This window comes from Colias croceus, chromosome 12, assembly GCF_905220415.1.
Source record: "Colias croceus chromosome 12, ilColCroc2.1".
In the NCBI taxonomy this organism is placed as follows: domain Eukaryota; kingdom Metazoa; phylum Arthropoda; class Insecta; order Lepidoptera; family Pieridae; genus Colias; species Colias croceus.
Genome location: NC_059548.1, coordinates 4,526,409 through 4,539,675, shown reverse-complemented (window position 1 = coordinate 4,539,675; position 13,267 = coordinate 4,526,409). Strand labels below are relative to the sequence as shown.

At 30.6% G+C, this 13,267-nt stretch overlaps 1 protein-coding gene across 3 annotated transcripts in view; it reads right to left on the bottom strand.

Moving 5' to 3' along the window:
* LOC123696165 overlaps positions 1 to 13,267 on the bottom strand; it is a 71,272-nt gene that overhangs the window by 23,285 nt on the left and 34,720 nt on the right. For 2 of the 3 annotated variants that reach the window (XM_045642219.1, XM_045642221.1), the window contains exons 3-4: positions 12,898 to 13,030; positions 10,584 to 10,729 (exon numbers count right to left, since the gene is read on the bottom strand). In XM_045642219.1, the coding sequence (XP_045498175.1) occupies positions 10,584 to 10,729; positions 12,898 to 13,030 (279 nt within the window). The remainder of the gene's footprint in view (positions 1 to 10,583; positions 10,730 to 12,897; positions 13,031 to 13,267) is intronic. The other variant, XM_045642220.1, reaches the window with a different exon arrangement.

Here is a 13,267-nt window from a genome sequence, read left to right as displayed (position 1 = left end):
TTAGTTACCTATATTATAACAATACAATAGATAGTTTCTATCAAACACGTGGTAAATGCGCAACTAAACTATTGCAATAATAGTTGGGATAATTTTAGACATAGACTTATATAATATTAATTACTATTATTTGCTATGCCTATGACAATCGGTAAATATTATACACATCCACCTGCTCATTGAACCGGAATAATTTGTCGATAACAAACAATTTTGTACCTCGAATCGGCATAGCTGTTCATGACATTCCAATTATCTTGCAAAGGGACTATTACATTTTGTATTCGAAGTCGAAACACGCTTGTAAGTACCTTGTTAACGATTATGAGTATTCTTCAAATTTCTGTCTAAAATTTAAGAAGTACGTACGTTAACTTCAAAACTGAAATATATAATGGGTATAATTAGGAGGTTGCATATCCCTTTAAGTGGTGTATTTTGTTCTAAAATTCTCGTTGCTTTATATTTTCATAAGCAGGATTTATTATTCGTCATTTTGCCGAAGGAGTGTGTTTAGCAAATATCCTAGTTATACGATATAAGATATAAAATTATTGTAAGCAAGATTATAATTATTTTAATAAGTAACTACCTACTTATATGTACTAATTTTTAATTTTTCATCTAAAATCAATAACCTTCAATCAAACTCTTTGGTGACACAGACTGCGTAAGAAAAAAAAACAACGGCGTGAATTTCAAATTTGGAATTTGTTAAATGCGTCGAAAATTGTACCGCGTTTCAATCAAACTCTTTGGTGACACAGACTGCTTAAGAAAAAAATAATAATAGCGCGAATTTCAAATTTGGAATTTGTTAAATGCGTCGAAAATTGTACCGCGCTGAGTAACCGCAGATAAAAACGATTTTGTTTTTCGTATAGTGTTCCCAGTGATTATTGAATTTATGCTGCAACATTTATAGTGCATGAATAACGTGTATTTTCAGAGAATTCCTTAATCCGTGCATTCCTTACAATTCATAAAATCTAAAAGAGAGAACTTTTGATACGTGAAATAAAATATATTTTATGTTACTGCGTTTCAAAAGCTGGTTTCTTCACCATCCCGTTTTCCAGGTAGGTATGTAATTTTATTTATATTTTTATAAATAGAGCAGACTGTTAATTAATGTTTAAAACAATTTCAACATTTTTATATTTTGCTAGCTTTATCTTGCTTAAAAATGTAAATTAACATGAAAACTTAAGGCCTGAATCGGGTAGAATCCCCTTTTGATACCGAAAATTAACTCTAGTTATAACCGTTTTTCTTCTTAGATTCTTTATGTACATATCTAAAAAAAAATGTATACTATAGTTTCGAATATGATAAAGGGCATGGTTGTTTTAATTTGTTTATTTTACAATCAGGTTTTTTGGAAAAAAATCATGAACTGAGGTCGATTTTTGTACTTTAAACCAAAACGCTAAGTCAATATAATGTCAATTATTGTAGTGTTTTTACAGTGTGTTTATGAAATTAAAACACAGGGCATGGTTGTTTTAAATTTTGATTCAATATCCAAATATCTTTTTAAATAATTTTTATACGTACTTTTACTACGATAGATTCGCGCCGGTCCCCCGATTCCGCCTAGTAAATCGTCGCCAAGGTCGCTAGCCCCTATTAACGCCTTAAGCTAAGCATAATTTAAAAATGCAAGAATACAAGCAATTTTCCAGATCCATGATTTCCAGCAATTTTTCCCGACAAAATGATAAATTTACATTATTATGACTGCTGCTTATTCATTATGAATTTTAAGTTCTTTTACAGTGTTCCATGGCTTAACCGCAAAATTATAAAGTAAAATATTTTATAAGAGCGTTAAAAATGTAAGTTAACAAATATTTTCGAGAAAACAATTTTATACAATGCCTGCAATTTTATGTTTACATATATTTTTATTAACAACATACCTACCTATTGTAAACAAAACATAGTTTGCAATATCAAAAATGAATATATTATTATGTAAACGATCGTTTTATCGAAGATCTTATATCGAATATTATATGAGCATTTCTCTCTAGCACAAATACGTACAATTCCTTTAGCAACACGTAATTAAATCCGATGTACTCGCTAATACAGGAATAACACACCAAAAGTGCATCAGGAAGATCAGCCGCGGTAAATGAACTATCTGGCTGAGTGCCAGCTTTGTGAAATTTTAACACCGCAACGAGTAATTCTCGTATTACAAAGGGCATGATGAAGATAAACAGCTTTGTCTCGTGCCAAAGTATTCATTGTAGTCGATATGACCTGAATTTGTAGACCTTATTGTACTGGGTTTATTGCAATGCATTAAATTATTTATCGGTTCCTGATGAAAGCGGTTTATATTAACTTTATATGACTGAATGGTAGATATTAAATAATCATAAACGTATTTTATTTGACTAAGAGACTATATTAACAGGAAATAGCTGCGATTTGCATCTCATTTAGAACGCGGCTTCACAGTTGATTAATTGGGATAAAAAGGTTTTATCATGCAGTAACTAGGCTTTCATCTGACTGGTTAAACACGTATAGATTAGAATTTAGAGACATATGACTTTATATTTTGATTAGAATAATTTTTTAACACCTACTATTTTATTGAATAATGTGTAGATAATTTTGTATTAGTTGAACAATTTTTTTATTTAACTTTATTCGATAGATAGGTAAATTTGCCTACGTTAAAGGTAAGGTATATACAAATCTGACGTAAATCGTTCTCCCACAAACGCTACTTTGAACATTACTGCGCAATAACTAACAAATTCCTAGACCTTCCCATTAACAAAGGATACGCACTTGCAAACAGTTGTTCGTTAAAATAAACAGTCTAAACAGGGGAATTAGACTTGCCCCGTTTCGTGAATGTCTCCAAGGACTCAACACACGCACGGGTATCACGCAACAGGTGCATGGAATTATCATTACGACCTGTACAAGTGTCATTGACCTAGTTTTACTAATAAATTAAATACGTCATCATGCAAAGAACATTGAATGTGTAATGATGGGAATGGATGATCTTGAAATGCAATGTTAATAACTTGAGTATCAATGGGACTTAGCAGCGTAAGAAATTTAATCTCATGTCCCAGTGATATTAATAAACTTGAAAGTTACTAAGATACAACAGAATAACACACAGGACCATCACATATTATGCATTTAGCGGATGTACCTACCACCTACACAAGCCACAGGGGAAGCCGAGGGCTATTCATTTAACGAACATTAAGTTCGTTTCTAGTAATTAAAGTCCTATTATGTACTATTAATAAAACAGACGTACAATGTGACACATTCCTTAAAACATTAACTGTTTAATATTTGTTGTACAAAGTTTATATTGCGAACATTTCTTAGACGAAAACAGTCGTGAAAGTGATGTTTAGAAATGATTAATGACGGGGCTGTCGGGCTAAAATGTTTCATGTTGCTAAGTATAAAATATGTACAGAAGTCATATAAAATTGTTTGTGGAACTGCGAAAACAGTTTATAAATGTTGGGAATGAGATTTAAGTGTGTGTACCTATACTGTATATGATTTTTGGACTTATTAAATTTTAAAATGAATTAGTGCTCATTTTAAATTTATTTTTCGTATTTATGGGGATATAAACATTTGCATTGTGATGTTTGGATTCTTACCTAATAAAATCTGAAGTGGCTGGGTGTGGAAAAGTCTTATATGGATTGATATTTTAATATAATGAAAAACATTCATCTGTCATAAACTAAAAAAAATCCTGCTTTACAATTTTTCCAACATTTTTGTCACTGAAAATGATTTAATATTTAAGGTACTCTGAGAATTTCTAATGAGGCATAAGCCTTCAGTAATAAAAAAGAAAAAGCACTTTTATTGCCTAAGCGATTATTTTAACAAAACAATGAACGTTTGAAACCTTTTTTTGTCATAACTTTACTACCCTTATTACTAAAGATTGGATTACTAAAATTTCAGCAACAGAAATTAACGCTGATCCCTAAAAAGCCTACACCTAAAACTTTTGTATGGAGGAAAATCTGAAACTTCACGAGTATTTAATGTACCAGGAAAATAAGCTTAGACATTCAAGATAAATTACTGCTTCCGTTATAGAAAAATACCAACTGTGTAAAATTAACACAAATTAAACCCTCGTCTGTCGGAACACAGATCTGTGCCAAAAATTTTGTACCCGTAGTCTGTCGGGGCACAGATCTGTGCCAAATCACCGCCGGTTGGAAATTGGCTCATTGTAACGCAAATATAGTTCAAATCTGCATAAACGACTATTTAGTTGATAGCTTATGAATTACTGAATATTTAAAGTCCATCCAATAATAATTTGACCGATAAATATTCGAAATATAACAGTAATTAAGTCATACTTTAGTCGAGTAACTTTTAACTTTTAAAGTTTTACAAAATGTAAAATTTTGCGGAAAGTTGAAAAACAGTAATTATTTATTGGTCTTTTTATTATTATTGACTATATAACCTAATGTTTATGTGCCGAAATAATGAAAATTACCAACAATTATACCATAAATAATGGTTTCAAATATGTATCTATCACTTAACTGTACGTTGCTTAGTTTTTGACCCCTGTTAAATCATATTTTTTTTACATATTGTATTTGTTCTTTACATCATTTTACGAGAAATTTTATGAAGATTTTAATGATATAATTCAAAATTTGATACTGTGTTCCATTTTAGAGATATTTCGTTTTCAAATCAAAACCGACAATAATTTCCCCGTAAAATCCGCATACAGGATGTTCACAAATTCAACGTCACTATTTTTTAAATTTCGTCTTCAATTAAATTTTTCATTTTCATACAAAATAAAATGTACATGATAATATGTTTTGTTTATATTGAAAGGTATCGTTTTTGTGGTATTTATAATTGTCCTCAGGTTAAAAACGATATACATAATCAACTACAAAAATTATAGTCCGTAACCTGCTTACGAAAAAATTCCAGAGACACATTTTCTTTCTTAATTCTTTTAGTTTTAGTATATTATGGTTAAAAGTGTATATATGCTGGAAAAATAGTAAAAACACCTACAAACAACAATGAACAAGGGAACAATGGTTTTCACTATGACCTATATATAGGACAAAGTGATACCATGTAATTTGTGTAGGACAAACTCAAAAAGAAATTTAACACTTTAATTGTACAACATATTCTTACCTTCATACAAATACAACATATTATTATTTATTGGGGAACCTTAAGTTTCAGAAAAAATAAAAAGCCGGCCAAGTGCGAGTCGGACTCGCGCACCGAGGGCTTCGTACAAACTTATTTTTTTTATTATGCTGTAGGTATCTTTTAAATTGTAAATCTGAGTTTTAAATGTGAATATCAAGTTAATACACGTAGGCGTTCATATTAGTTGAAAGTTGAAATTATTAAGTACTTTTTTATTTGTAAATGGCAATTAAAAAATCATGTTCTTTGCAATTATTCTTATATCTGTTTTTATAAAACATTGCTTTTTACCAAATTTAAAGATTTTATGTACTTGGGAAGTACCCTGTCGGTTTTGATTGCCTTGCAAATGTCAAAATTTGCTAAAAATTGCAGTATTAACGGCTGCATCCCAAAGGGTTTGGTTTTTAAGGGTCCAGAACCCTAATAAGATTACGTCTGTCCATCCCATCTGCCCATCTGTCTGTCTGTCTGTCAAGAACCATTTTATAAGGAGCGCGTAATGTGACATTTAACTGAAATTTATATTGATTACTTGAGTCGATTGAAGCTGCGAAAAAATCAAACTTATAAACCAACGCAATCAAAAGATACAGCCGTTTATGCTGCAAATTTTCGCAAATTTCGACATTAGCAAGGGAATCGACACCTACAGGGTACTTCCCGTGTACGTAGAGTTTTGAAATTGGGGTAAAATAAGCTCTTATAGCGCAGGTTGAGGAATAATTTCGAAAATCATAAAATTTTAGAGTTACAACATAATAAAAAATTGGTTTGTTCGGAGCCCTCGGTGTGCGAGTTTTTTATTCTTATGTACTATATGTAGTACATTCGTAGGCAGAACGTTATAGATGTAGATCGCTGTCTGAAGACGATTATTTTTTTGCATTCATGACTTTAAATAGCCTTGGAACATTACAGATTTAATAAAACGAATTAAATGCATCATTTGCAGTACGCCTGAAAATATAAATCTATCCTCTCATTTTGTAAATGACTAGCGATAACAATTATTGTATTTTTGGTGTCAAAACTGCTTCTATTACCCAGAAGAAGAAAGCAATTTTTTTATTTGAAGATATCACATTGCTGTCTAAAACTACATAATCAATAATTACTTATTTGTTAGGTAACCCTAAATAAACTTCCACCTTGATATTTTAATTTTCATTTGAAGATAAAAATATCTAAGTAACTATTTGATAGGATTACCTTTTTCCGATTCGTAAGCATTTGAGTATCAATAAAAGAGAATTCAAATGGAACAACGATCCTTGTGGCAATGGAAGACAAGACACTCCAAGGCTTACTTTAACAATAGGACGTAACAGTATTTGAAATCAAGAAAATATAACTCTGTATACTTTGTCAAATGAACAGATAATAATACTTACACGATCAGTGGAAGGAATTTACAGCTTTTAATTCCTGATACCAGGATTCTTCATGAAATTCTACACATTACGTTTTATTTTATTCCAATCAAAATATTTTTAAGTTCCATGCCGTTTGTGTACTACGGACTTAGTAGTTAGGACTAAACTACTGAACCGATTTTAATACAATTTTACCGATTAGTTTATATCTTAATTACAATATGCTTGGAAATACTGCATGTATTGAAGTAAAATAAAAACTAGATTGGATAGCTTTCATCACTTTCCTGATCAAATTCAAGTGGAACCTCGTGGTAATAAATCGTCGTCTCAAGGCGGTCGTTGTGTTCGATATATTACAAGAAATAATGAACAGAAGTTCGTTCTGTTCGACGTTATTTGTGCTAAGTTGCAAATATTCCTATTAATTGGCCAATGTTGGCGTCAACATCACACATTACAACCACATGAGTATATAAATAGTACAGACACAAAGCTTCATAACAATTTTTTATAGTGCTATCAGTTAAATAAAATTTATTTAAGTACTTACCTATTATTTCAATCCGTTAGATGATTGATATTTTTTTAAGAATCTCTGTACTATTTATTTACTCATAAGCTAATTTAGCCCACGGACAAAATTATTTGAGTAACGCGTGGCTAAGTTATATGCATAAATAGGATTGGGAGCGTTAATTTTATTAAGGCATAACGTTCATTTTTTTAATAAAACAATAATATGATACGATTCTTTCTTCTATACAACTAGGGACATAATATAATGATTTTCATTTAGTATGTTTTCTGATTCCTATTATTTGTTGATTTTTAGAATGACAAGTACCTATAACATTTAGATGTATAATACCATTTATACGTAATTGTTTATTTATTCTGAATCTTTAAGTTTATTGATTTTTATCCTTTACATAAGCTGTATTTTATAAAAAATGTTTCAAACTCAAATTTCCGTAAATTTTTGATTTATAAATTAAATGTAACGGTTTATAATTAAGTTATGGTATAATTAAATGTAGATTTCACATTTGTACAGCTTAGACATTTTTCTGAATGGATACAGTGCCTTTCGATTTGTAGTTGGACAACATTTCATATTATACGATTACTAGCTTCCGCCCGCGACTCCGTCCGCACGGAAAAAATTAAGATTTTTTCTACGTATTTTTCCGGGATAAAAAGTATCCTATTTTACGCCCAGGATAATAAGGTATAATTATACCAAGTTTCATCGAAACCGAAACCTTAGTTTTCACGTGATGCCTTCACATACAGACAGACAGACAGACAATAATTTTTTTAATCACATATTTGGGCTTGGTATCGATCCAGTAACACCCCCTGCTATTTATATTTTCAATATTTTCAATGTACAGAATTGACCCTTCTACAGATTTATTATATGTATAGATAATAATTAAGAGCATGAAAGAAAAAATTCATAATGCTATTGTTACCACAAAAATATTTTCTTAAATGCAAATTTTAAGAGAAAATAAATTAGACATGTGGAGACGTTATACATACAGACGTTAGAACAAAGCCCACTATAAGAATAACGTCATTTAGGAATAAGACGATTTTTAAACATTAATAAAAACCTAAATATTTCCAAAAAGTAAAAATTACTGTTAGTTTTTATCTAGTTTTGATTAAAATAAAAATAAAAACAAGTAGCAAAAAATTTTGAAATGTTGTCATTTTGGAGCACCCTGTAAAGTCTGTATTTGTATGAACATGATTGGAGATCGCGCCCGCTTATGCTCATGCGTAAACGATGATATTCATAATCAACTTTCTCGAATTTTTATTAAATAAACCTATGTTTTTGTTATATTCACTCAAAACATTGTCTATTCTAGTATGAAAATACAAAAATAAAAATCTAAAATACCTTGATATTATTTTTTTATGAGTATTTTTCTTTACAATGTAACATTTATTCAAAATGTGTGGGAAAAAATGCTTCTAATAAGTAAAATAAGCATGCCAGGGAGTAAGTAAGGTAACTAATATAAAGTTTGGTTATCTAGTTAGCATCAAAATTTACAAGAGTCTCACAGGTTAAAGTTTATATCACCAATTTTAATATAAAAAAAAATCGGCAAAACAGCGCCGAAAGCTCGAATTTGCCCGACAGACAGCACCTTTTTGAGGCGGCGCGCCGCGACAGCTGAGGGGTTAATTTCCTTTTTTGAGGTTCAATAAAAACTTTTGTTGAATATAATAATACAACATTATATACAAGTTAATAAATTTTTTGTCGCCTTGATTGGGCTATTGTACTTCATTATTTGAGAAATTTTCATTTAAGTGACCTTTACGCCATTAAAGTATACCTTAATTAATTATAATTAAATGAAAAAGGACAATAATAATTATGTCAGACGGAATAAAATAAAGCGGGTTGGTAAAATAACATTTCCATTATTCAGTTTTCTTAACAATGTTAATGAATTAGTATGCTCTTTTAAAGGTGCAAAGGTTTTTATAATGTACCTACTAGCTTTCCGCCTGCGGCTTCGCCCGCGTTTTCAAAGAAAAACCCGCATAGTTCCCGTTCCCGTGGGATTTCCGGGATAAGACCTAGCCTATGTTACTCGTGGATAATGATCGTGGTGAAAGAATTTTTTTAATCGGTCCAGTAGTTTATGAGCCTGTTCATCACAATCAAACAAACAAACAAAGTTTTCCTCTTTATAATAATTCATTATTAGTATAGATTATCAGCTTGCTTCTTTAATAATTAATTGAAATAAAATATACAATTGCATAAGAAAAACCTTACTTAATAAAAATAACTGCGTTAAAAACAACCGACTTCAAAAACGGAAAAGTAAGAAATAAAAAAGATTTGATATTATTAATTACTACATATTATTTTTATGTGCTATTTACTAAAAAGGTTTGATGTCGGTGCATGGGCTTAATACTAAGTGCTTAGTGTTTGGCACCGACTTCAAACCTATTTAATAAATAGCACATAAAAATAATATGTAGTAATTAATAATATCAAATCTTTTTTATTTCTTACTTTTCCGTTTTTGAAGTCGGTTGTTTTTAACGCAGTTATTTTTATTTAATACTTTTTAGTGTATTTTTCAACACGAATCAAACGAGCCCAAACTCGATAAAGTTGAGTCAATATATTACTGAGTTCCTATGGCCACCTTCCGATTCCATCATCAGATCAGCTCCATGTCATGATAATGTTTCATCGCTATCCAATTTACATTCGTATACAAAATTTCAGCTCAATCGGTTACCGGGAAGTGAATCAAAGTTACTTGCTACATTGAAATTAAGTCATCGAGTACAGACAAAAATGCTCATAAAATAAAAACTACTAGGCCTAGCCGAATAAAATTTTTATGGGACCAATTCGACACCATCCCGCATCGAACAAAAAAAGAATCACGTAAATCGGTTCAGAAACCTCGGAGTAATCGGTGTACATACATAAAAAAAAAAATATACCGGCCGAATTGATAACCTCCTCCTTTTTTTTGAAGTCGGTTAAAAAAACTAGTTGCTACAGCATTTTGTACGTCTTTATGAAAGAAGACACTCATAAAATATTCATAGAATCACACGCTTGTCTAGTGTAAAATGAATAAAAATATCATTTCAGTTACATCTTTATTCGCACATTTACTTTGAAAGAGGATATGTAACACTATAAATTTATATTATCCACAATATTGTATTGGGCTTACGATATAAACTGTTCGACACTTAATTGTTTAATGTATATGTATTATTATTATATAAATACATATTCAAGAACGCTATAGAAATCTTTTCAAAAATACGAACGAAAAATATTCCAACATTCAAATTACATCTATAGCATTTAACTGCAAGTCACCCCTTCTAACCTCTCAATAAAGAAAAGCTCCAACAGCGAACAATTTCCGAGGTGTAACAAAATGTCTACGGAAAGCTACACAATTGACTCACCCAGCGTGCGGAAAACAATAGGCCGGCTTCTATACTTATGGCCTCCCCAGAGCGCGGCGACCGTCACTTGATACTGGGTGTCTGCCTCCAGCCCACTTAGGATTACTGCATCCGAGTTACCAGCCACTTCAAGCACCACTCTGTAACTAATCGACGATGAGTCAATTTCGTAATCAATTGAGTAAATTACAATGATGTTTCTTTCGAACGGGTGCAGATTGCAGATTTTCTTTATAAAGGGTGTCCTACACCCGTTCTAAACAAAATCTGTACTTGAAACTGCTATTCATGTTAAATATCTCTCTCTATTTCCTTCAATTAACTATTTCTATGTAGCGATCGTGTAAATTTGTTTAGCATTGTTTCTAAACAAATGCTAAACATAGATTCATTATGAAAACCTAACGTATAATTGGATAATCGTTTAAAAATAGCTTATTAAAAGCGTGCACGTGTTACAAATAGGAATATAATTTTATTTCAATAAGAAGCTATTTTAAATCTCTCGCTATAACACGTTTCGAGTTCAAAGCGTGTCCTTTCACTGAAAAGCACCTTTGATTCCTACTCTAGTTGTTTCATTTCTCTTTGCAAAAACAAAGTACGCCGTATAAATTTGTAAGGTTTCAACTGCTGTATGAGAAAATATCATATTTTCTGCTTTATATAGTTTGCTTGGATTTTCTACATGGTACAGAATTTGTTTTAACGTGAATTTATTTGCTTGACATTTTTGAAGATACAATAAAAAAAGTAAAGTTAAAGGTACCTAAAGTTGAATTGTGCCGAGAAATGAGTTTTAACTACCTAATAATTATATTTGCTAAAAAAAACTAATCTTGAATAGATTAACATAATATTAAGAACCATAAAACCACGAATTGATTATTATTCAAGCATAATGTTGTTACTTGTTCTACTTCCATTATCTAAAGCTCTGATAGATGCTAAACTTCAGCCTTTTGCTTGTAAATTAGCTTGAATATTTATTAGTTTGCTACAAAACCATTAAATATATAAAATAAATCTGTACTTCAATAAGTTTTGTATGAAATCCAAGTGTTAAAAGGCAAAGTTCTGTTTCAAAATTCGTCATGTATATGAGTGGAGTCAAAAAGTTAATGCTTTTCCATTATTTCATTAAAACATGGACAGCTGAAACGAAACAAGGGTTGCTTTAATGCATGTTAACATGGAATTATGTATTTTCTGAAAGCCCAGTCAATTAAAGTCACTAAAAATAAATATTTAAACGAGTTTGTACTGCTTTTTAGTGTGCTTTTCTTTTTGTATAAAGTCGACTGAATTAAAATTTGCTTAATATGTATTAATTTTAATCAAAAAATATAACGCAATTAAGTAATTTTCTTGACTAGTTTCGAAGACAAGTTAAAAATTGGACTATCTTTTCAAAAGTCAAACCTCAAAAAATAAGTAGAAGAAACAATTATCTTTACGCGATAATGGGCATTGAATGAATGCGTATGTTACGTCGCGGCTAGGAACTAGAACTAAATATCAATATTATGTAATACTAATTATGAGGACCTTATCATAATAATATTATCTACTACAAAAGATGAAGGTATAGGTTACTGCGTATTCCCCCTCTAGTTATTGAATTTTAATATATCAATAGATTGAAATTCAATAAATATTATTATTTAATAGTTTAACGGATGATAATCATATGATAAACACATGAACTACTTTAATGCAAATTAAATCACACATAACATGCATAAAACAACATGAAAATAATCCGCGCAATTATTCCATTCAAAATCCAAATGTCGATTACAATAAATTTTACTCGGTCGAAGTGGAACATAAAGCAATTATACGTTCATACATAAATGTATTAACGACTTGAGAACTTTAGCTGTAACAGAAGATTTATGTAACGCCCACCTGCACTCGAATTACGGTCAGAATAACATATGCATGGAATATCAAGCTACAATATAAAGTGTATAAATAAATTTTGTTGAAATTAAGAGTAAAAAAGAGTACTTTATCTCACACACAGATTTTATTCTTTCTTTTCTTTTCTGTTTTTGCATTGTATTCTTATTGTTTTTTTTTTTCCTGTTTCTGTATCTAATAGTGTTAAGGAAGAGCAGAACCTCCTGACACAAGCATTTGTTTGCTTACTAAACTAAAAATGCAGCAGTTTAGGATTTGTAACAAATTTAAAACGCTTTGCAAGAGATGCTTGTATGATATGCAAACATGCTACGATAACATGCTACAATACAACTGTACAATAAATAAGTAAATATACTGTAATTTACTCGTGATCAGTGCATCTTACCTAGCGTCAGAGGGCTTGTAAGTGACGTCATACTTTTCCACCAACTCTGCTGTAGTGGACCAAGACACTCGCACCGTCGTAGGGTTCAGAAAGGTCACAGTTATATTCTCAGGCACCCCTGGGCCCATCGAACCTATGAAAAATAAAATATTTAATATGTAATAGAATTACTGCACTTTCTTCACGCTTTATTTTTGTCGTATTTACGTAGAAATCAAGAGCACAACAAACACATTAATTTAAATATCTGTTAATAACTTCTGAATAAAATTATAAAAATATCTAGTCTATCGTTTCTTTAATTTAAAAAAATATACCATTACGAGTAGTACTAGCAATACCTACTTGTTATAACTTAATAGCAATGGAG